Here is a 23210-nt window from a genome sequence, read left to right as displayed (position 1 = left end):
TCCAGATATACGAGGTAGGTGATTCAAACTTCAGACGATGCTTGTGAAAATATAGTCATTTTATCAGCGGCAAAAGCTGGAAAAACGCTTGCATGGAAAATTTTTGAGAGGTTGGAAATCACGCGGGATTGAGATTAAAATCCCGTGTTACGAATCCCACTAAATATCCTGCGGGTCGGGATTGGAAACAGTTAAGACCCAACTCGAAATGAAAAACGTTCAGGAACGTTACGTATGTGGCATCTTTCAAAGCCAATAAAATATGCCTACACACAAACATGGCTACATCATATACACACACGCCTGTTCACACACACACACACACACACATATCCTTCCCCCGATCAGTGTTGCCAGATGATCAAATCCAACTTTTCCCCCAAAAAGCGATGTTTTCTATCAAAATTCCCCAAATTCAAAAATCATTTTTCCACTGATATTTTCATAAAATAATCAACTTCCTATGTTATTTTTTTCTCTTGAAAAAATATTTTTTTTCCCCCAATTAACCAAATTTTGTTCAAAAAGTCCCCTACTTTTTTTTTTTGGTCTTTATGATTGAATAGAAGCGCCTGCATCCATCAAGAAAGGATGTTTACTCATATTGGATTTGATTGAATGGCACTGGCGGACGAAGAGGAACGTTAATGCGAATTTCGTAAGAAAATATTCCACATATTGCGAAATGCAAATTCCATAAATTCCATGCTTGATACAAACAATGTAACTACCAGATGTAAATACGCGAACTTAAATACGAAAATATTCTTTTTTTTGTGAAGATTTTTTTTCCTCAGATGTTCCCCCCAAGAAAAAAAATCCCCCCCCCCCCAGAATTCCCCTCAAAACCCATTTCCCTAAAATTTCCCCAGAGTGCACTAGATTTTCCCAAAATGGGAAAATTTACCCCAATCTAGCAACACTGGGCCCGATTAACCTCTGAAATTATGGGATGCTCGGCATCATTTTTCGCCCCCCCCCCCACACACACTGTTTGTTTGGGGAAATTTTGCTAAACATTCTACGGACATTGCTACAACACTGGCTAAAGCAAAGTGGTCTAGCAGAATTCAAAGTAAGGTTTATTCCACCTCACCAACTGACAGAAAGTTTATTACATATGTTGCGCTTGAATTTTCAGCAAATTTGGATGGTAACATGTTGAATCATATTTGACGCTTCACAAGAGAAATTAAATGTCATAAAAGTACAGTCGGACCTCTATATATCGAAGTAGCAAATTTCCGGAAAATAATTCGATATATCGAAATTTTTATATATGGAAGCAATCTTATTTTATCATAAAAATATTCTAAAACATTAAAATTAAAGCTAATTTTCGTGTTTGAATCCCTATTTCTAATTTATACGAGCATCGGATTAAATGAAAATTAAGAATTAAAAAATGAACAGAAATTATATTTTTGCGCTTTCATACATCATCCTGCGACAATTCAACTTGATTCTCAATATTAGGGATTTTCGTCTTGACAATGTAATCCGAGAAAAGTAAAAAATCATTCAACCTAACTTGAATGATATTTACTGAAGCTAAAAAGACTAGAAATAATAATTAACAGACAAATGGGGATAAGTTGAAACTGATTTTACAGTGCTGCTGGTTAAAACTAAGATTTAAAATAAACTTGAGGGAATTTAAGAACACCAGAACGTAACAACTTCCTATCTACACACCCCTCAATCCCAGATTCAATTCCTTATGAGTTTCGTAGCAACCTTTAGTGAACATAATTTTCTCCCGTAACCTTCAGTTTTCATGAGACGAACAGTCAAAAGTGGAAAAAAAAAAAAAAAAAAAAAAAAAATCTACGAATGTCTCGAAAAAAATTTCGATATGTAGAGATTTTTTCGATATATAGAGACAATTTTTCTATGTAATGAACATAGAAATTTGCTGGGATTTCGATATGTGGAAGTTCGATATACGGAGGTTCAACTGTATATTGTAACAGATTTGAATCAAATCCTACATTTGAAAATCTAGCTTGTTGCTACATTTTATCAAATGTGCCCTCACTTTCAATAATTTTAATTCTTTAAAACATTTTTGTTCAGCAAATTTAAATGTTTGCAACCTCTTTAGAAAACACAGTTAAAAGTAGAAACTGGAATTGTTAAGCAGTTTTACAGTAATATTTGGGTCCCCTAAAAATTCTGAGGGGAAGCTCAAGTTTCCCAAGCCTTTTGATTTTGAGTAATCAGGCCCGGCACATACCTATACACAGGCATGCCTAAACACATACTCACATGCCTAAAAACACACGCACATGCCCTAACACGCACGCACATGCCTTAACACACACTCGTGATTGTGAAAAGCATACACGCGCAAAAGAAAAAAAAATCCTTCAATGCTTTTAAGATATTATTAAGATCCACAAAACCGGATTAACAGTTGGTTTTCAAGCTGGACGGATTATTCGCAACTGGAAAATTTGCACCCGATTGATCAGAATTTTGTGGAGTGTTGAGTAACACACGTTTTCCGGAAATGTGCTTTGATGAGAAGGTGGAGAATACTCCGACGCCAGAAGAAACCTTTCCTCAATCGGGAACAATTGATGCGTTTTTTAAACCTTGCATTGTTTCTGGCGCTAATCAAAGGGTTGGGTGGGAGCGGTCGTGACAGCTTCTCCCAGCCATTCATCATCCCCGGCACTTCCTGAAGCATTCCCAAGAACAAAAACCAAAAGCGCGCGAACAAAATAAACAGCCCGTTTAACGGTCCATCGGTTAGTTCAAAGTGGATTATTGGGAAGTTGTTCTTCGAACCGGTCCGGCCACTAGCCGCGACTTTCCCCTTGGATTGGAAAGAAATCGAGGGCACTTTTTTTTCTTATCCTTCTTTTATCTAACCCACTGGGTCACTTCTTGCTTCCTTTCGATTTTTATTATTGGACGATAGACTTCCCACGGATCAGTTTCGGTACAGCAGACTCGATGAGGAATCGATGGTTTCCTTTCTGTGGTCGCGTGTGTCCGATTCCGTTTTCAAGGTTGGCAGATGATTCGCTGATGACCCTGGTGAACATTCGATTCATTTAGAGAGAAAGCGAAATGGTTCAAGTCATCGCGCAGGTGCAATTTCCTCTGGTGAATTACCGTTTCATGTTCACGTACCTTGATATAAGGGCAGAATCCTAAAGATTGAAGTGTCTTCAGCAACAAACCATCGCAAAGCTAAAATTGAAACTTCTTGCTAGTTGTTTAGATTAGTCAGTGATGACCCTAGTGAACAATCGATTAATTTAGGAAAAGTGTGAAATGGTTTAAGTCTTTGTAGGTGACCTTTTATCCGGTGATTTATTCTTTTCCATCCTATTACATAGTAATAAAGGTGAAATCTACAAAGCTTGAAGTGTCTTCAGCTACTAAACATCGCCAAGCTGCATTTGAAATTTCTCGCTAGGTGTTCAGAATAGTCACTGACAGTCTTGGTGAACATTCGATTGATTCATTTTAATTGAAAGTGAAGTAGTTTAAATCACCGCCGGTGCCATGCCATCGGGTGAATTACCATTTCATGTCGTACTCCCTTGAGCCAAGAGTAAAATCTACAAGGATTAAAGTGTCTTCAGCTGAAAAATTTTGCCAAGCCGCATTTGAAACTGCTCGCTTAATGTGTGCAAATATGAACCATTGAAACTTACTATTCTTGAGTCAAAACTCTACACGTACATTTAGAATATTAGGTGTTTTTGGAAGAATAATCTGTTTTGCATTGTAGATTACCTTGTCTACAGAAGCTTGAGTAGCATCTTAAAGTGGAAATTTAGTAGCCCAGTTTCTTCGTGTTCCTATCAAGTGAACAAGACTGCTACACAGATAAGATTATCATGGTAATAATTTAAGCATGCAACAACCATTAATGATCATAGCCACCGTCCGTGGAATTTCGCGATTGATTTTCTTCATTGCATTTCGAATATGAAGCAAAGCTTTGGAATCTGAAATGAGATTGCGAAAACATCTCCCGCTTTCTCAAAAGGCAGAATTCTCCCCTAGAAGAACGTGTATGACCGTTCAACCGCTTAGCTCACGGGTAATATTTCAAACTGATTGGCTCTCATTGTTGCTCTGAGTTAATGGAACGTTTTTTCTCAATGTCAGGCGTCAATTGATGCAATCGAGCTGGAAGAGCGTCCAGACAGCGAAACAAAGGCTCGAGATTTTTGATGACTGGCATCGGATGAGTAAGCGATCGATTCATCAATTGGAAAGAAAAAAGTGTTCTGAAAATCAGTGCGGTGTGAAAACGATTCGAAATCCATTCTCAGTGTGCCATGTGTCACCGTGAAATGACCAAGTGGGTCACGAAGGACGTGGGCTAAACTTACCACACCAAACCTCCAGAAGGATCATCCTCTGCTTCCCAGGTGAGTCTGTAGTTTTGTTTTCTTCTTCCACGCGTGAGCAAATGCCGGCAGAGCCGCTTTCACTTTTCTCCCCTGATTTTCTAATAGCAATATAATGATATTATTGTCACCTGCCGCATGATAGCAACGTTCAACAAGAATTCCGGATTCTAGAGAGTTTAGTTCAGTAATCGGCAACGGGGGGGGGGGGGGGTTTCTTCCCTAAGTGGGTTATTTTTCCCAATTCAAAGTTAAAATTTTTTTTTTCACATAAAATGTTTTCTGGTGGGTCACATCACCCCTATTTTTAATTACGCAATACGCAAGGACAGATCCAAAAGTTTTTCAAGTGGGGGATGATTGATTTTGGCTACTTACTTTTTACTATGTATACTTATTTAAAACTAGTGGTACCCGCACGGCTTTGCCCGTTATAGAAAAATTAAAAGGTCTTTTGGTTCGCCTGTATATTTACAAACAATGTATGGTGAATTTTCTGGCCAATTGGCTTGTACCCATGTTACGGTTCCATGTTATGATAATTTCGTATCTCGCCAATTGGCTTGTGCCCATGTTACGGTTCCACGTTATGATAATTTCGTAATTTACTCGTCCATGTTATGATATTTTTGTTCTTAAAATTGGAATAGAAAAAGAACCACATCGAATTTTTAAAAAATCGCTTCTAGGTGCACACCTCCATGCTACAAATTAACTTTGTGCCAAATTTCATGAAAATCGGCCGAACGGTCTAGGCGCTATGCGCGTCGCAGAGATCCAGACATCCAGACATCCTGACATCCAGACAGAGAGATTTTCAGTTTTATTATTAGTAATAATAAAGATAAAGAATATTGATCAAAAAGGTTTTAGACTTTTAATTCCGAAACAGTTCCGGGATAGGGTCATAAACCCAAACCTCCTTTCTTCCAACATCAATGAAACTCGTCTAAATTTGCGTTTTTTGAATTTCATTTTCGAAAATTACCGGTGGAGTGTCCCTCAAGGGAGGGGCGACCGCCCCTTCCTTGTGTCCGTCCCTGGCAATACGTCGAACCTTTCCATTTTGAATGTCACAGGATAGAAGAAAACTTCAAGATAAGGACATTTCGAGTTGTAAAGGTTTTGATAAAGTTATAAAAAATAAACAAACTGTTTCACTGCTTAACCCCTTCCTTCCAGTTTTCTAGTGGATGGAGTTTATAGGAAACTTGCTCGTTGTACCGTATTATTCCGCATTAGCCGGCATGTTGGAAAATTCGAATTTTCCGTCATGCCGAAAAATTTGAGGTTTATTTTGCACCAAAACAAAAGTAAATTTCCCCTTTCAGTTCCGACCAGAAAGCCACTGTAAGGAAAAAATGAATAAATCCCGAAAGTAACCTTCTTTCAAAAAAAAAAAAAAAAAAAAAAAAATGTGTAGTGCATATAAGGTGTGCTTGTTAATTTATAGTCTTTACTGATGATAAAGCTGAAAGTCTCTCTTCCGGAGGATGTCTGGATGTCTGGATCTCTGTGACGCGCATAGCGCCTAGACCGTTCGGCCGATTTTCATGAAATTTGGCACAAAGTTAGTTTGTAGCATGTGGGTGTGCACCTCGAAGCGAAAATTCGACGTGGTTCTTTTTCTATTCCAATTTTAAGAACAAAATTATCATAAGATGGACGAGTAAATTACGAAATTATAATTACGTGAAACCGTAACATGGGCACAAGCCAATTGGCGATATACGAAATTATCATAAAGTGGAACCGTAACATGGCTAAAGGCCAATTGGCGAGAAAATTCACCATACATTATTTGTAAACAGTGGCGGCTCGTGGGAGGGGCCGGAGGGTGCCTAGGTCCCTTCACTATTTTTAGACAATAATTATATTTTTATTTATTTCCCCCTTTTTTGTGCGTACTTACTTGAAATCAAAAAAAAAAAAAAGATTGTAGTCTTTTCCTGCGCATAATCCGCGGACTATGTGTTAAAAAAGTAAAATTAATGAAATACGGATTGTACGCTGCCACGGTTTACCTGTTCTTTTTACTCCCTCAATACCAACGCATTGAACCTCAATATTTACAGCAGGATTCGCCGAGACCGTTACCCTGCCTGTATGCTGTTTATTTTACATAGCTTAAATGTTCAGGCTATGTAAAATAAACAACATACAATAAAAAAAAGAAGCTTTCATTTGCACAAGGTTTTCTTGACTGTTTGTCTTCAAGTAATTAGCGTACTATAATGACGAAACAGAGTTTGAAATAAATTTACTTTTCTCTATTTAACACAAATATTTTAACAAATATTTATTTTAAGAAAGTTAAAATATTTAAAAAATATTTTTTTAAATTCTTTTTTTCTTTTCAAAAATTGGGGGGGGGGGGGGGGGCAAGTGCACCAATGATCTGGCCCCCTCACTTTTTCAGGCCACGAGCCGCCACTGTTTGTAAATATACAGGCGAACCAAAGGACCTTTTAATTTTTCTTACGGGCAAAGCCGTGCGGGTACCACTAGTAATATAATAAAACTCAAAGTTTGTCTGGATATCTCTTCGGATCTCTGTTGGGATGTCTCTCTGTGACGCGCATAGCGCCAAAACCGTCGGACCGATTTTCACGAAATTTGGCACAAAATGAGTTCGTAGCATAAGGGGTCAGCACCGCGAAGCGATTTTTCGAAAATTCGATTCTGTTCTTTTCGATTCCAATTTTAAGAATATTTTACAGAGCAAATAATCATAACGTGGAGGAGTAAATTACAAAGTTATCATAACGTGGAACCGTAACATGTGCAAGCAAATGAACATAGCAAATTAGCGAGAAATTCATCATCGATTATTTGTAAATATACAGGAGAACCAAATGATCTTTTAATTTTCTACTACGGGCAAAGCCTTGCGGGTACCGCTATATGCCAATAATGTAATCAATTCAGTCGTTGCTACAGCGATTTGTTCATATTTGTTTTGAATAAATTATTTTAGGTTCCTTTTAGAGGGATAAGTTAAAATTTTTATTCATTGAATAGCTATGGTAAATTATTTAGCACTGGTTTAGGGGCGGCATAAATGTTTGTGTGGTTTTAATTTATTCTTTATACAATTATTCGTTATTAAACAATATTTTTGTTGCTAAAATAGCAAATTACATGGTTAGTAGATATTTTTACAAAATTAAACTTTTTATTAATACTAACAAGATATGTATGGACCTTATATTCATTTTTAAGCTGAATATATACAGTCGAACCTCCATATATCAAACTTCCACGTATCGGAATTTTTTATGTATCGAAATCCCAGCAAATTTCTATGTTCATTACATAGAAAAATTGTTTTATATATCGAAAAAATCTCTTTAAATCGAAATTTTTTTTGAGACATTCGTAGGTTTTTTTCCCACTTACTATATGTCTCATGAAAAATGAAGGTTAGCGGAAAATTATAATCACTAAAGGTTGCTACGAAACTCATAAGAAATCTTGGGTTCAGGGGTGTGTAGATAGTGTCATTGTTCCGTTCTGGAGTTCTTACATTCCCTCAAGTTTATTTCAAATCTTAGTTGCAGCCAGTAACACTGTAAAATCAGTTTCAAGCTATCCCTTTTGTCTGTTGATTATCATTCCTAGCATTTCTAGCTTCAGTAAAAATCATTCAAGTTAAGTAGATTGATTTTTTACTTTTTTCTCGATTACATTGTCAAAACGAAAATTTCCTAATGTGCGGCGGTTCAAGTTGAATTGCCGAAGAATGAAGGTGTATGAAGGCGCAAAAATGTAATTTCTGTTATTTTTTTAATTATTAACTTTCATTTAATCCGATGTTCGTTTAAATTAGAATTTGGGTTTCATGCACGTAAATTAGTTTCAACTTTAATTTTTTAGGATTTTTTTACGACAAAATAAGATTGTTTCTATATATCGAAATTTCTGTATATCGAATTTTTTCCCCGCAATTTGCTACTTCGATATATGGAGGTCCGACTGTATTTCTTATAGTATTAATTTTTTTCCTAACCTCGATTTTTACGGCATGCCGGAAAAGACCACGTAAGTGTTATTGAAAATCTGGTGACCCCCGAATTTTGCGACATACCGGCTAATGCGGGGTAATACCGTATTTTACCTGGGCTGCCTGTCACACAAGACTTGAAGGATTATATGAGTGGTAATATCAGAAGGAAAGGTTTTTGCCTCTAAGATCACGGGGGATCAAATTCGAAAATAGCCGGTATTCGAGATATAGAGGTTTTTAAGCAAACTTGAGACAAACAGGTTCACCGACATCTTAAAATACAAAAATTACAGCATCATACTACAATCAACGCTCGTTATAACGACCCCTGTTGTACAAACGAAATTGGCCGCTATAACGAGAGGTCGTTACGATGTACTGCATGTTATTAAACCATTTTTTTTTAACGCAAATAGATTTCAAAGTTATGCTTCGTCTCAAAAGATAAAGAAAGTAACAAAATAATAAAATAGTTACATTAAAAAAATTATTTTGCCAGCTTATTTAAATTTTATGCTGAAATACTCGTAATATCCATAAATTACTCATAACTCAAAAATAGTACGTTTAACGACAAAATACATTGAAAATCAGTTATTTGAAAAATTAGATAGATATTATAATTTTACTATTTTTTTATCTGATGTTTTCCAAGTATATCTTCTTTTATTACATTGTACTATAGAAGCCGTCCACTTGACTTTCCCCAAAAAAGTATAACTGGTAATTTCCACTCGTTGTGTGCAGTTTTCATCATTATTTTTCTTTCATACTACCAACCAGTAATTAATTTCGATTGAAATATATAAAATTTAACAACATAAAATGTTTAAATATTAATTTTCGGATAGTTAGTCCTTGGGATAACGAAATAAATAGAAGAGAAACTTAATTTTGGACGTTATATTGGAATGAAAGGTTCAGTTTGGACGCTGTAATGGACGTTAAAATAGCATTGCATCTACAGAATAGGGAACGGGACTTCCAGCATTGGACGCTATAACGGAAATGTCGCAGTAATAGGGGGTCGTTCTAAAGAGCGTTGGCTGTACCGAGCTGTCTTCACGGCTCCACCCAACCAATTAAACCATAAATAGTAGTAGGTACGAGGCTTAGAGAAGGAATTAAAATGGAGGGAGCAAGTCCAATCATTGACATAGCAAAAACTGAGCAAAAGACCCCAACTCACGTGACTCAACAACGACGAATGGTTAACACGTTTTGTCTGAGGCAAGCGAAAGAAACCTGTTTTCAACCAATGCTTTGCTTTAAAATCTATCATGTGACTTCTGGTCTTAGTTTCACGATTAAAAGTCTTCCCTCCCTCCATTTTATATCTTCTCAATGGTACGAAGGACCCTTAAGTGTGATGTGTAAGGCTGGGTGGTAGTTCATTGCTTTTAAAAGAACTATTTTGTGATCTATTTGATTTATTTTGTAATGAATTGAGGATGAACTTCTTTTGTAAAAATATCTGTTCACACGAGGACCATCCAAAACCTAATAACGAAGCAAACCGACTTGCTTAATCGAAGAAAACTTGGAAAGAAGTGGTATATGTAGTTGTCACGTTTACTACATGATTTTCATCAGTGTCTTCTTCAGTTTTCCTTTTTAACAGGACTTTCTGAAAGTCGGTTCAAAGCTTCCTTAAAAGCCTTGGATTTGTCTGTCCTTATAACTGAGTTTTCAAGTCAATTTCATATCCAGATTTATTTCACCAGGCTTTATTCTAAACTGAAACAACTCTCATAATTATTCAAGTAAGTTACCGCCCTATAGCCAGCTAAGGCAGAAGTACATCGCCAGCTCAGTCAATTCCAGCCGAGGACTGCAGTTTCGTGCTTATTAGCACTCATCAGCCCGGCATAGGAGTGACTGAACTGGAGGTGGAAAACCTCTTAAGGAAGCCTAGAGTGCCAAACAAACTGGTAGCTAATACAGAATTAGCACTGACCAGACGAGTGACAGAAACAATGGTTTGGTTCAACCATTGGCCTGCCTTGGCAGGTATATTCAGTAAGTTACAGCCCTTCTTACTGAATATTCCTGCCTTGCCTTCAATATTCGAGTTGAACCGAACCATTGTTTCTGTCACTCGTTTGGTCAATGCTAATTCTGTATTAGCTACCAGTTTGTTTGGCACTCTAGGCTTCCTTAAGAGGTTTTCCACCTCCAGTTCAGTCACTCCTATGCCGGGCTGATGAGTGCTAATTAGCACGAAACTGCAGTCCTTGGCTGGAATCGACTGAACTGGCGGTGTATTTCATGTAACTCTCATAATTGAATCACTTTTTGTTAAAAGGGCGTGAGTCAGCACTGATTGTAAGGTTAACCTTTCCACATAAACTAAAATTTTCCCAGTGGGTCATATGCTGCTGACCACTGGTTTAGTTTAAGAACTCGAAAATAAAAAGCTATTTAATGTCAGGTATTTGCACGTGTGTTTCAATCACGTTTAAAATATTTTGCTGTGCTTGCACTGTTAAAAATTTTCCGGAAAATTTACGGTAATTGTTACTGGCATCCATGTTGCCAGTAACTATTACCGTAAAAATCAAATGTTACTGTAAAATTTTACGGTATCCTCGGTAGGCCGCAGCAACCAATTGGCGCTGGAATCGCTTATTTCTCCGGTATAAATTACCGTAAAAATCAGCGATGCGTCGGCGATGCAATTTTACAGTAACAATTACCAGAAAATCTTCCTGAATTTTTAACAGTGTGAGGTTTCAATTCTATTGCATCTTGTAAACATTTCAATCATTTCGAAAGCTAGAAGTTATTTTGAAGCCCAGTGGCTCAGAGGAGGCTTCACGCTCCCACGCCACAGCCCCAGGGCTCTATTCTCAGGTCGGCCATGGTTAACTCATCCCTTCAGTGGGTCGATAAAACGAGTACAAAGCGTACTTGGGAACCAAACACTGGGGGCTCCGCGTTAGGCTGACCACCCAACCGGAACGTCTGCCTTGCGCCCCAGAACCCCTGGTCAGGAAAACCGAGTTGGGCGCGGTTGACCTTGGCCCTCATGGGCTGTCGTGTCACAGTGTTTGCGTTTAGAAGTTATTTTAAGCTAATTCAAATATTTTAATTAACTTTTTTTTAATTTAAAAAATGTATTTTTTAGTGAAATTAAACTTAAAATTTTATATAATAAAATATTATATAGTGTTTCAATTTTATTACATAAAAAGTTTATGTAATAAAATTAATTTTTTTTTAGTTTGATTTAAGCTAAAAATTAAATTTATCTTTCGTGTTTTTTTTAAGTATGACTTTATTTTAAGAACAATAAACTACTTTTTACTAACTTTTGAATTCTAAAAGATTCAGAAACGCTTGCAAGGATGTGATTTATATTTACTGACTACCGTTCTGTGAAGTTTTTAGAATCTTATCCCAATTTCATAAATTAGGAAAACTTTCTGAAGTGAACGTGTATAATTTATATCGCTAGTTTATACCATTTGTAAAAGATAATGTCTAACGGGAAGTATTAATATTTAAAAGCTTTATTTGGACTACAAACGTTTTCGGAACCCCAAACTACTGCTCCAAAAAGCAATTTAACTTGCCGCGAAACTGCTCTTAAAATTGATTTTTGCTTTTCCCCTCCTGGGTATCGTCAATTTTAACATAGTTTATTGGAGGAAAAAGTAGATTATTTCGAATATTTATTCGAATTTTGAATTATTTTTTATTCAAAATTTTATTTTATTTCAGATTTTTATTAGAAATTTAAATTTAGACTTCTTAGGATGTTTTTGAAAATTCTAGTAATTCAAAGTGTTGTTATTAGGCGTTAGCATTCCGTTTCAGATTTTCTGGCGAAAATCCGTATATCCTGAGCATCAAAGACTTTGGTCCCAAATTTGGTAAAGATCTAACATGAACTCGGTTTTATATCGAAAACCCCTTTTGTGAATTCATGAGCATCAAAAGAACCTTTGTGCCAAATTTGGCAAAGATCCGACGCAAAAAATGGATTCTGCATAACACACAACATACACACCCACATGCATCCATTTTTATATACGCTAGATGGCTCCGCACCCTGCTCCTTTCATTCGCCAACCCCCGTTCGCCACCTGTGGTGGGTCAATGTCACCTGTGGCGGGTTAATGGATACCCATGGATGTCTTCAGGATATCCTAGATATCCGTCCCTTATCTCGTGAAACCTATATGATCAATCAAGTTTGATTTCATTCGTAAATTCTATTGATTTTTTAGAATAGGTTAATTAAATGAAGGGGTGGGGGGGGGGGGAGTGCTGCTTTCAGCAGTAATTCAAAAGTGAAGTACCTATTAAATGAAGAAAAAAATCTAATGTACACTACGTAAGTTCCCTCCTGTTTAATATTCGATGTGTTTTTCAAAAGAATAGATGCGTGTACTCATATACACGCATCCAAATTAATTGTTATGAAATCTACATTAAATATAGAGTGCTGCACTTTCCAATTTATAGAATTTTTATATTTTGTTAGCGTCAAGTATTCAAAATATGAAGGTAAAGGCTGTACTGTTTGTTGAGAAATGATTTTCGCAATAACTACGACGTTACTTCGCAGTAACGACACCAGGATGACAGACGTGCTTAAGGCATCGCTCTCAGGAGAACTCTATTTTCTGAGCCTTTTAAAATAGTTAGACTTTTATACCTATTTTCTCTCATGCAACTATACCTCATCTAAGATTTGGCTGCTTCTGGATCCCCTGAATGACTTGATTCTATTTTTACTTGCTCAATTTCGAAAAAAGGTCCGACCCCCAGTAACAGACACCGACAAGTCTGATGAGACCCAGCAACAGATAGAACGAAGAAAAGATGAGTAATAGACAGAAGTCCCCTTTTCTCTTCAAAATGTGCAAAAGTCCTTTATTTTTAGATCTAAAACCTTATCAAATTCAAATGAACATGAAACACCAGCAGACCTCATGGTGGCTGTTCCCAACCTTCTACCACTGTCTTGTATATAAATACCAAGAGGCTCATAAAATTCACTCTGATCAACACTAGATGGTTGCACCGTATTCATGGGTCGCAGCATCATCAGTTTTACCCGACTAAAAATCCTATTATTCAAATCCAAACTGACGACTGTCTGTTTCGGGACCTTTGTCTGTTACTGGTTACCCTAATGATAACTTTCTCAGCAGAAATATCCTGATGAAATCAATTTTGGAAACGTTTAAATAAATTTCTTAGGTTGCTTAAACCCGAGAATTCCACCACTTGAATAGCATCCTGAGATTGGTGACAACAGGGCCGGATTTGGAAGTGTGGAGGCCCCGGGCCAACGAAAGAGTAGAGGCCCCTAAGCAGGGTTCAAAAAGATCATCATATTTTCGAAAATATCCGATACTTTGATATATATATACGAATATTTTGATATCTATGTATATATCCGGTATTTTCGATTTAAAAAATTTCCATTCAAGTCATTTCGTCAAATTTTTTTTAAATTTTTGTGCTCAAGAAGCAAGAAGTTGTAAGGATGACCTGCAAAGTTAACCATTTTTCGGATTTTTTTTTACTTACTTCATTTCTCTTTAACTCAAAGGTACAAATTACAAATTAAATGAATAAAAATACATATATATTGCCACTGAAATGCTCGATCAAATAAAAAATTGATAGTAAATGAATACTTGCAATCAGGGCTTTCTGATATATCGATAATAATATTACTTTTGTGCAAGCATTCTTTGTAGAAATACAAAAAAAAAAAAAAAAAGTCTGGGAAAAAAAAAAACGTAAAATTTGCTGACTCGTGAAAGTTAGGATATTTTGTAAAAATTTTATAGTGGGGCCCCCTTTTTTTGGAGGCCCCGGGGGCAGTAGCCCCGCCTGCCCTCCCCTAAATCCGGCCCTGGGTGACAAAATAACACAATCACGCATTTCTCCCCTGTCTGAGCTTTTAGAATTAGAGGCAGGAAAAAATGGCTTCATGTTCCATTAAATGTTCGTAACCTTAAAAACCCATCCTACGCCACATGCATTTTGTCAAAGCATGGTTCAACTCCTTATTAATGAAGCTTTTCGCTTATTTTGTAGATATTCGTATTATTTTGTCACCTATATGTAGATTTATTTATTAATTTATTTAGGTTTTTTATTTTTCTTAAAGCAGTTAATTTTTAGATAGTAAAAATAGCCTTTTTTTTAAAATCATTGCTTTCTTCTGTAAGATTTCATGTTTTAAAAAATATTCTTCATTAGAAAATATTAAGAACTAGCGGTACCTGCACGGCTTTGCCCGTAGTTGAAAATTAAAAGGTCATTTGGTTAGCCTGTATATTTACAAATAATAGATGACGAATTTCTCGCCAATTTGCTCGCTCATGTTATGGTAGTTTGCTCGTCCACGTTACGGTAATTTGCTCGTCCACATTACGGTAATTTGCTCGTCCACGTTATCATAATTTGCTCGTCCACGTTATAATAATTTGCTCGGTAAAATGTTCTTAAAATTGGAATAGAAAAAGAACAAAATCGAATTTTCGAAAAGTCGCTTCGGGGTGCACACCCTCATTCTACAAACTAACTTTGTGACAAATTGCATGAAAATCGGCCGAACGGTCGAGGCGCTGTACGCGTCACAGACATACAGACATATCCGGACAAAGATCCATATTTTCAGCTTTATTATCAGTAAAGAAGATTTAAGAATTTTTTGTGCTTTGATAAATATTTGCGCATTCGAAATTTGTGTAATGTTTTGAAATACATTTGTAACATTCAGATCAGAACTTCTCCCACCCACCGTTTGAACATAAAACTCGTTCGATATGTTTGCAAGAAAAGAAAAATAGAAACGTATTAATTGTCATGGTTCCTTACTGTGTAGAAGTACTGAATGACACTGAATCTGTTAATTTCTTTTATTAACCAATAGCAGGATATATCCGATCTCTCACAGTAGCTGAGATTGTCTTCACACTGGTAGTTTTAGCTCAACAGCGTGAGGTCCTCAAACATGATGCTAATTGCTTAATAAATTTAGCTTCCAGTGGGAAGGTAATTTTAGTTTCCGTAAGAAGTTTATGGCCGTTAGCTATGTTATGACTTCAGACTGGTGATCCCAAAACAAGGGTGAAACTGCGGTCTCTGAATGCCACAGTGTTTTTTTTTTTCTGCCTCTACTAAGGGAAGCTAATTTGCAGCTTTTTGAGAACTATTTACTTTTTACGAGGTTTTTGGCATCGTAGTATTTAATGATTTGCTAACCAGAGCAATAAGTTTCTTAGGGTTTGTGAGTACATTTTTGATTTCATATTATTTTATCTGTTAAAAATTGATTCTGTTCCTCTCTCATTTTACAGTATGGGCTTAAAATGTTTGATATTGCTAGCAGCTTACTGTTTTTCATCGTGTGGTTCTATGCTTGTTGAACAAGAAAATGGTAAGCCTTGATTTACTACGTCATTACATAACTGCTTAATTTTCGTTTTTTCTTAAACACAATCAGTTGAGCAATATTTAAAATACCTTTGCGCCGAGGAATAACAGGAAGTATCCAACGTTGTTTGGCACAAAAAATATGTTACAGAATACACGTGTTTCGGGGTTTCAAGGAACCCCTTTTTCAATTCAAAGGTGTGAGCTCCTAGACGTAAAGACACAAAGTAAAAGCCTAGAAGCTCACACCCTTGGATTGAAAAAGGGTTTCCTTGAAACACCGAAACACGTGTATTCTGTAACATGTTTATTTGTGCCAAACAACGTTGGATATTTCCTGTTGCACAATCAGTTAATTTGAACATCGTAATTCATTTGTACTTTGCGATTAATAACAATAATTCCCATTTCAATTTTGCGTTTTTAAACTTCTATCTCGATGTCTTGTTAAATATCGCTATTTTTTATGATTGAACTTATTTCAGATGAACTTGTTCCAGTTGCCCAAGTCAAAGAAACATCGTCAGGTTCTCTCGTTGCCGAATACGATTGGACGGTATCCAACGTCAGACACCTGCTCCAACTCTCCCGCTCCCCCCACGGTGACACAGTACCCGGACCCGAGTTCTACACGGGCAAACCCGGGTACAAGCTGCGCCTGAGCCTGACCACGGGTCGCGTGAACCCCACCGACAACCAACCTTACCTCGGCGTCTGGTTCCAGCTGGTTCCTGGAGTCTTCGACGAGGTACTGGAATGGCCCTTCCAGCACACCATCAACCTGACCCTGATGGCCAGGGGTCATGTCCTGGTCGGCCAAGAACAGTCTGTCCACTTGTCCTTGAATCCGATGACGGCCATCTGTCGGCTGAGGAAGCAGTTTCTGAGGCCACGGAACCCGATTGGGAGAGGGGATGGCTGTGGCAAGGCGTTCTTGATTTCGCACAATCGCCTGCTGGGGAAGGAGGGAGGACCGACTCCTTTCCTTCTGGGCGATGAGATGCTCCTGAGGGCGACAATCTTTCTGCAAGGGAGCGCCTCCACCCCCAAGAGGGCGAAAGTGTTCATGCGAGGACATCAACTGGTCTCCGAGTTCTTGTGGGAGGTGAGGAGGAATTTATTTTTGTTTGTGTTAGGTGACCATATTTCTAAACGCCGATCTGGGAACAAATCCCCGACTTCAAGAATAATTTTGTGACTGTAGAAAATTTTGTCAGGGACTTTTTAGGGGCATAGAGAGTCAATTATTATTTAATTAAACAAGCGAATCGGTACGCGTGTTTAAGGAATTACTATTATCCAGTGATGTTCCCATCAAATTTTTTGAGGGTATACTCCCAGGAAAGAGTTATGCAGAATATGTGTGTGCGATCATATACATAATTTGTCATAATATGAAAATTTTTGAAACTTGAGGGTATACGCTATATGTCTAAAAAATGCTTGAGAGTATACGGCGTATATAGAGTATATCCTATGGGAACACCAATGCTATTATCTGCATAGTCTGAACTAGCATTGGATTTAATAAACTTACGTCTGTGCGAATATTGTAAGGTACTAAGTGTTTATGAAATTGTACAATCATATCCATGAAATTGTTAACTATAGATACTTAACAATTGAAATAGAATGATTGATGTTATCAAATTTGATGATATCAAAAAATTGATGATATCAAATTTCAGACAGCCTTAGATAGGGTTAGAAGTCACTTAAAGTGACGATAACTTTAGAATAACATTAACTCTTCGACATACAATGATGTTTGGGAAAAATTCATTTAATTGTAGAATTTGATGCCTCAGAGGCGTCATTATTTTTTTACGCAATCAATGTTAACTTTTTGTCGCATCTGATACGTCATTGTTTGTCAAGGGGCAACATTCTTTTTCTTTGTCATGTTGTTGACGAGTTTTCGTTTACCTCCTAAATCTTTCAGATTCCAGACATCGACAAAAAGCGTGCCCTGGGCCAAGTGACAAGTGACCTCTTCTACGTAAACAGCGAGAGCTACCTGATGGTACTGCAGTTATCCTTCAGTGGCGATGACGTCGGCCTCTTCGCAACTCTAGTCCCAGGGGACTTCGACGACTCCTTACAGTGGCCCTTCCCCTACCCCTTTGAGTTGTCCGTCGTGGACCCCTCCCCTAGTCACAACGACCGCAGGGGAGGAGTGGACCCCTCATCTGGGACATGTCCACCAGCGGCTTTCGCCAAACCTCGATACCAGCCCAATGTTCCTTGCGGATTCAGGAAACTGATCGCATATCCGCTGCTAGAATCCAAGCACCTGAAGAGGAATGGGAGTCTACTAGTCAAATTCTTGGCGGTCCTCGACCAGATGCCTAACTTCGCCAAGTTGGCGGTCAGGAACAACCACCTGGTGGCGGAGTACAAGTGGAGGGTGCCAAACATCGAGAGGAAGGTATGTTACTGAGGGTGCTGGAACATCGGTTATGAGTTAGTTATTGATTTTTTTATACAAATGCCAGTCTTTTGCGCTTGAGTCATGTGCCTTCTGGCTTCCTAATACTTCTTAAAAATACAATTATAGCTTTTAAGTGCTATGTGCATGTATTTAAATAGCAACTGTTCATTGAGGGTCTAAAGTTACATAGTCGTATTATAAAAACGATGGGCATTGAGGCAATCACGTTTGTTTAAAATATTAAAAATGGCAACAGTTGGACTTCGTGGAAGGTTCGGAACAGTGGGCCGTGGTAGCCTGATCGGTAGGGCATTGGACTCGGGGCCGGAGGGGCTCGGGTTCGATCCCCGCTGGTCGAAGACCCACCGTCGTCATTAAAGGGGACTGGGCGACGTTAAATATGCTCGTGGTCTCAATGTCCTCCAAGTGAAACGATACCTCTGGGGGTGCTAGTACCAGGTAGCTATTAGCTCTTGGACTAGTTCTAAATTCTCATTAACTGTTCGATCCGGTGATGGTGCTGCCATCTATCGGTATATAAAATAATGGAGGCAAGGCACTAGTATGCAGACCTCGACATAAAATACAGTTGAAGTCAGTTGTGACTCTTGAATAGAATAGAATAGAATAGTTCGGAACAGTAGGTCCACTATTGAAGACATTTCCAAGTCATTTCTTTTGCTAACGTTGAAATATCAATTTAAATTTGTTGAGAATTTTAAGAAATAATGAAAAGTCCAAGGATGATCTAGTCTCTGTAACACAGCGTGCCACGACCAGATTGATTCAAAAGAGGACGCCGTAGCAGTAAAATATTGTGAAATGAAATTGGCAACGGCAAGAGATAAAAACAGAATGCGTCGTTCGAAAGTTGGTTGTTTCGGTTGTGTTTTGAAGGAGTAAGCCTAATTTTTACTAATTCCTTTTAATGTAAATAAATTTCAACTTTACTTACCTCATAGTGTTTTCTGGCTTATTTGATATACCCCCCCCCCCAAAAAAAAAAAAAAATTACGCGCCATATCTGGCACTCCCTACGGACTTTTTAGGGTTGCTATTTCTTATTTTGGTGTTGCCAATTTAGGTTTTTTTTCAGCTTTTAGGTTTTTGTTGTTGCCAAATTTAGTATTTTCTTGTATTTTGTACCATTTTTTGAGTTTTTTTTTAAAGTTTTGTGGCAACAATTTTTGGATTTCATATATGTTTTAGCGCCATTTCATTCATTCGCCATTTCTTTGTGAAGTGATCAAGCAGATTTCTGACTTGCTGTATTTTGCTGCAAATCTGGTTGTATTTTCCAATTATATTTTTTTTCTATCAATTATTTTTATCTTTTAAGCTTTTAATATGCCTACTGTATGTAGTGTTGTTGAAAAGATTCAGGGAATTTTGAGCCATAAAACAGGTATTTTGCTTGGCGAGAAAAAAAGTCGCCAAATTTCCGATTTGGGGGGGGGGGGAGGAGAGGGGGGTATATCAAGGGGATATTTCGATAATTGGGAATCTGGCGATCTTTCTTCATTGGCGTCAATTTTCGGCTCCAGCGCCTGCGCGAGAGGTATGTTTCTTTGCAAATCAAAACAACGAGATTGGAAACATCTATTCACATAGGGTTACTATAAAACAACAGGGTTACCGAAATACAATTATTTACGCGAAAAATAAGACGACTTCGCCAGATTCCCAATTATCCTATTTGAATTCGGAACTACTTTGATATACCCCCCCAAATCGGAAATTTGGCGACTTTTTTTGTTTTTGTTGACACAAAACTTTGTTGCCACAAAAATTGTTGCCACAAAAAAAAAAAAAACTCAAAAAATGGTACAAAATACAAGAAAATACTAAATTTGGCAACAGCAAAAACCTAAAAGCTGAAAAAACCTAAATTGGCAACACCAAAATAAGAAACAGCAACCCTAAAAAGTCCGTAGGAAATGCCAGATTTGGCGCGTAATTTTTGCGGGTGTATATCAAAGTTAGACCTTGAATTCTACAATTTACTCAGCGGTGCCTTTCTATGAGAGGCGACTCTTTGAATCTTCAACTCGAAATGTCCTTTGAGGACTTATCTGAATTCGGGATTCCTTCCAGATGCAACTCGCTCAGGCAGACAGACTCAGCAACCTGCTGAGCGAGAGGTTCTATTCCTCGGACCAGGGCTACCTCTTGCAGCTCCAGATCAAGTTCCAGAACAAGACGGACGGCTTCCTGGGGCTCTTCCTCACCCTCCTGGAAGGCGAGTACGACGCCCTGCTGGAGTGGCCCTTCTCCAGGCGCTTCTCGCTCTTCGTCGTGGACCAGCAGGATTCCGGAGAAGACCTGGAGGTGCCCGTGGACCCTGCGGACCCCTTCATCCGCACTGAGGCCTGTTCCGGATCCTTCTGGAGGCCGTTCGGTAGGAACGATGCCTGCGGCTCGTCGAATGCTGTGCATTATGATCAACTGTACGAGAGGTGAGTTGAAGAGTTTTGGGAAAGTTTCCAGTTGGATAACAAAAGAAAATAACAGAATTTTTTTACAAACAGTACTAACCAGGAAACATCACGATCAAGGAAATTCAAAAAAATTCCAAATTGGTGGCATTCGAAAGAGCATTGGAAAACATGTTTATGGCACTGAAACTACGTGCCCTCGTGACCACGTTATCGAAATATGATGTCTTAAAAATTGCCGAAATTTTTAGTAAAGACGCCAATTTTAGCGAGTTTTGTTCAGAAATGGAAGGTACGGCGCGAATTCAACATCTGCATCTGACAAGACATTTCACTTCCATATTTGGTCACCACCAAAGCGCGTGAGAAATATCGCATTAATTCTTTACTCGGGGTGACTACCATGGCGCGGGGTGTCGTGGCACAGACTGCGGCATTGAAATTTTTAGGGGCTTGTGTTCCGGGATATTAACGTGCAACTGTATAGGGGAAAACGCCACAGCCCGAAGTATTTGCTTTATTTTATTGTAAAAGCAATGGAATTTTTTGTTATTCTTAAGACTGTTAAAAAACTGATGTTTAAAACTTTTATGCTTCTGCGGGTGAAATATTTCCACTGAAAGAGTTTTTTCGATGATGAAACTATTTTGAAAAAAAAATATGATAACCGTAGAGAAACGGTAAACACACTTTAAAGTCTTTTTTTTTTTTTTTTTTTTGAAAAGTCGTAAATCTGAAGTCTTCAACAGTATCTAAATACGAAGAAAACGACATTTTTAAAGATTTCAAACCATGTTCTCAAATTAAAAAAAACGATTTCTGTCAGTTATTTCCAGTGTGTTTTTTGTTATGTGTATCGTTTTCAAGTTATGTGTAAACCCTCTAACAAGTCAAATAAAAAAAAACTGTATTAATTTTTATTTTGCTCGTATTTGAATTCCCTTTTAACGTGAAACATAATTGGTAAAAGTGACTTCAATATTTTAAAAAATGACTAAATAACATGCAATATGATGTGCATTTACGTTATAGCGACTTTCAGTTGCAGTGACAGACTTTTTCGAACTACAGGGGTTGTTGTAATGAACGTCGTCTATAAAATTTTTGATAAGAATCTGTTATGAAGTAATTTCCGACATCGTTAGTTTTGCTGTGCAAATTTTTGACATTTACTATCCGTTGTTTTCTTTTTTTTTTAATTACTATTTTTTTCGATTTTAAATTAAACATTTTCGCTAGCAGTGGTCAGACAATAAAACTTCATGAAAGATAATAACTTTTGAAAAAATAAATAAGAGCTGGGATACTACAATCCATGATCATGTTCTTTCAACATCAAAAAATATCCATTTTATTTTCAATATATAAGCTTTAATAAGCATGTTTTTTTTACTTATTCATATTAATTCTCGTACATAATTAGTAATTACTTGCAACACATTTCATTACAAGAGTATAAACTTAAATTAGTTAAGTAAAACACACTTGAAATGCACTTAAATTCTGAAATGCATTATTATCACGATTACAAAGTTAAATCCTACGTTCAATTTTGTTATAAAGTTGTAGCTCCTCTGGATAAAGCTCTCTAGTTTCCATTTCACAGGCTTCATAGTTACTTTTTAATTTTACCCACACAAGTAAAGGGTTAATTCGAAACATCATTTACGCGCTTTGCAGATGACCAGAAATGGAAATGAGAGTCTTGCTGGACGCAGGCGATGAAATCACGCGGTATTTTCCATTTCTTGCCAAGTCTTTAAATTTGGCGAATTTTCGTAAGATTTTGACAGATTTTGACCCCTCATATCTCAAAAACAAAAGGACGAGGGCACACAAGATTTGGGTCAAATTTTTTTCTAAAGATACTCTTTCGAATGCGACCATTTTTAACTTTTTTCATGATTACTGAACTCGTGATGTTTCCTGGTAAGCACTTTTCATAATGCACTCAAAAGGTCAAAATAACTTTTCTGGGTCAAAAAGGACAATTTAAGAATTCCTGTAGTTTTCGAAAAGTCCAAGAAAGTGACACCACAAACGAAGAAAAGTGCGGCTCAAGTCATGAAGGGAATTTCTTATCATTATTTAGCTTTCTATCATAACTTTGAGTGCTGAAACATGCTTATTTTTGTTATTGGGAAAGTTTGGTTTGAAATGACGAGAACCGCACTTTTTTCTTTCGTTTGTGGTGTCATTTCCTTGGAATTTTCGAAAACTACAGGAATTTTTAAATTGTCCTTTCTGACCCAGAATTTTTTTTTGTCCTTTTGAGTGCATTATGAAAAGTGCTTAGTATTTTTCTTTTTTTTTTTTAAATCTGTTATTTTATCCTTTTTAGTGTAAATATATTTCAGCAATAGAATAATTTTATCCTCAAGAAACTTCCCCTCATTTTTTCATATAAATGCTCGGTACTAAAAGGGAAAAAACCTATATACGTTGCTAAACTTTTAAGCAGTTGGCACTAAAATTTAATCCTTGTTCCTCTCTAGGATTTATGCTTGCTAATTTCATGCCTGCTTCAAAACAGCCTCGATTCAAAATTTTCATTATGA

The 23210-nt window shown here is 37.3% G+C and overlaps 1 protein-coding gene across 1 annotated transcript in view; it reads left to right on the top strand.

The window, feature by feature from the left end:
* The first annotated feature begins 8400 nt into the window (after positions 1–8400).
* Positions 8401–23210, top strand: part of LOC129232665 (uncharacterized) — a 24969-nt gene continuing 10159 nt past the window's right edge. Inside the window, exons 1-5 of the mRNA XM_054866797.1 lie at positions 8401–8417; positions 12202–12257; positions 16272–16891; positions 17729–18214; positions 20312–20673. Coding sequence (XP_054722772.1) covers positions 8401–8417; positions 12202–12257; positions 16272–16891; positions 17729–18214; positions 20312–20673 — 1541 coding nt within the window. The remainder of the gene's footprint in view (positions 8418–12201; positions 12258–16271; positions 16892–17728; positions 18215–20311; positions 20674–23210) is intronic.

The sequence above is a fragment of the Uloborus diversus genome, unplaced genomic scaffold, assembly GCF_026930045.1.
Source record: "Uloborus diversus isolate 005 unplaced genomic scaffold, Udiv.v.3.1 scaffold_13, whole genome shotgun sequence".
NCBI classification, from domain to species: domain Eukaryota; kingdom Metazoa; phylum Arthropoda; class Arachnida; order Araneae; family Uloboridae; genus Uloborus; species Uloborus diversus.
Note: the sequence above shows the minus strand (reverse complement) of the source record. Positions and strands in the feature narration are given on the sequence as shown.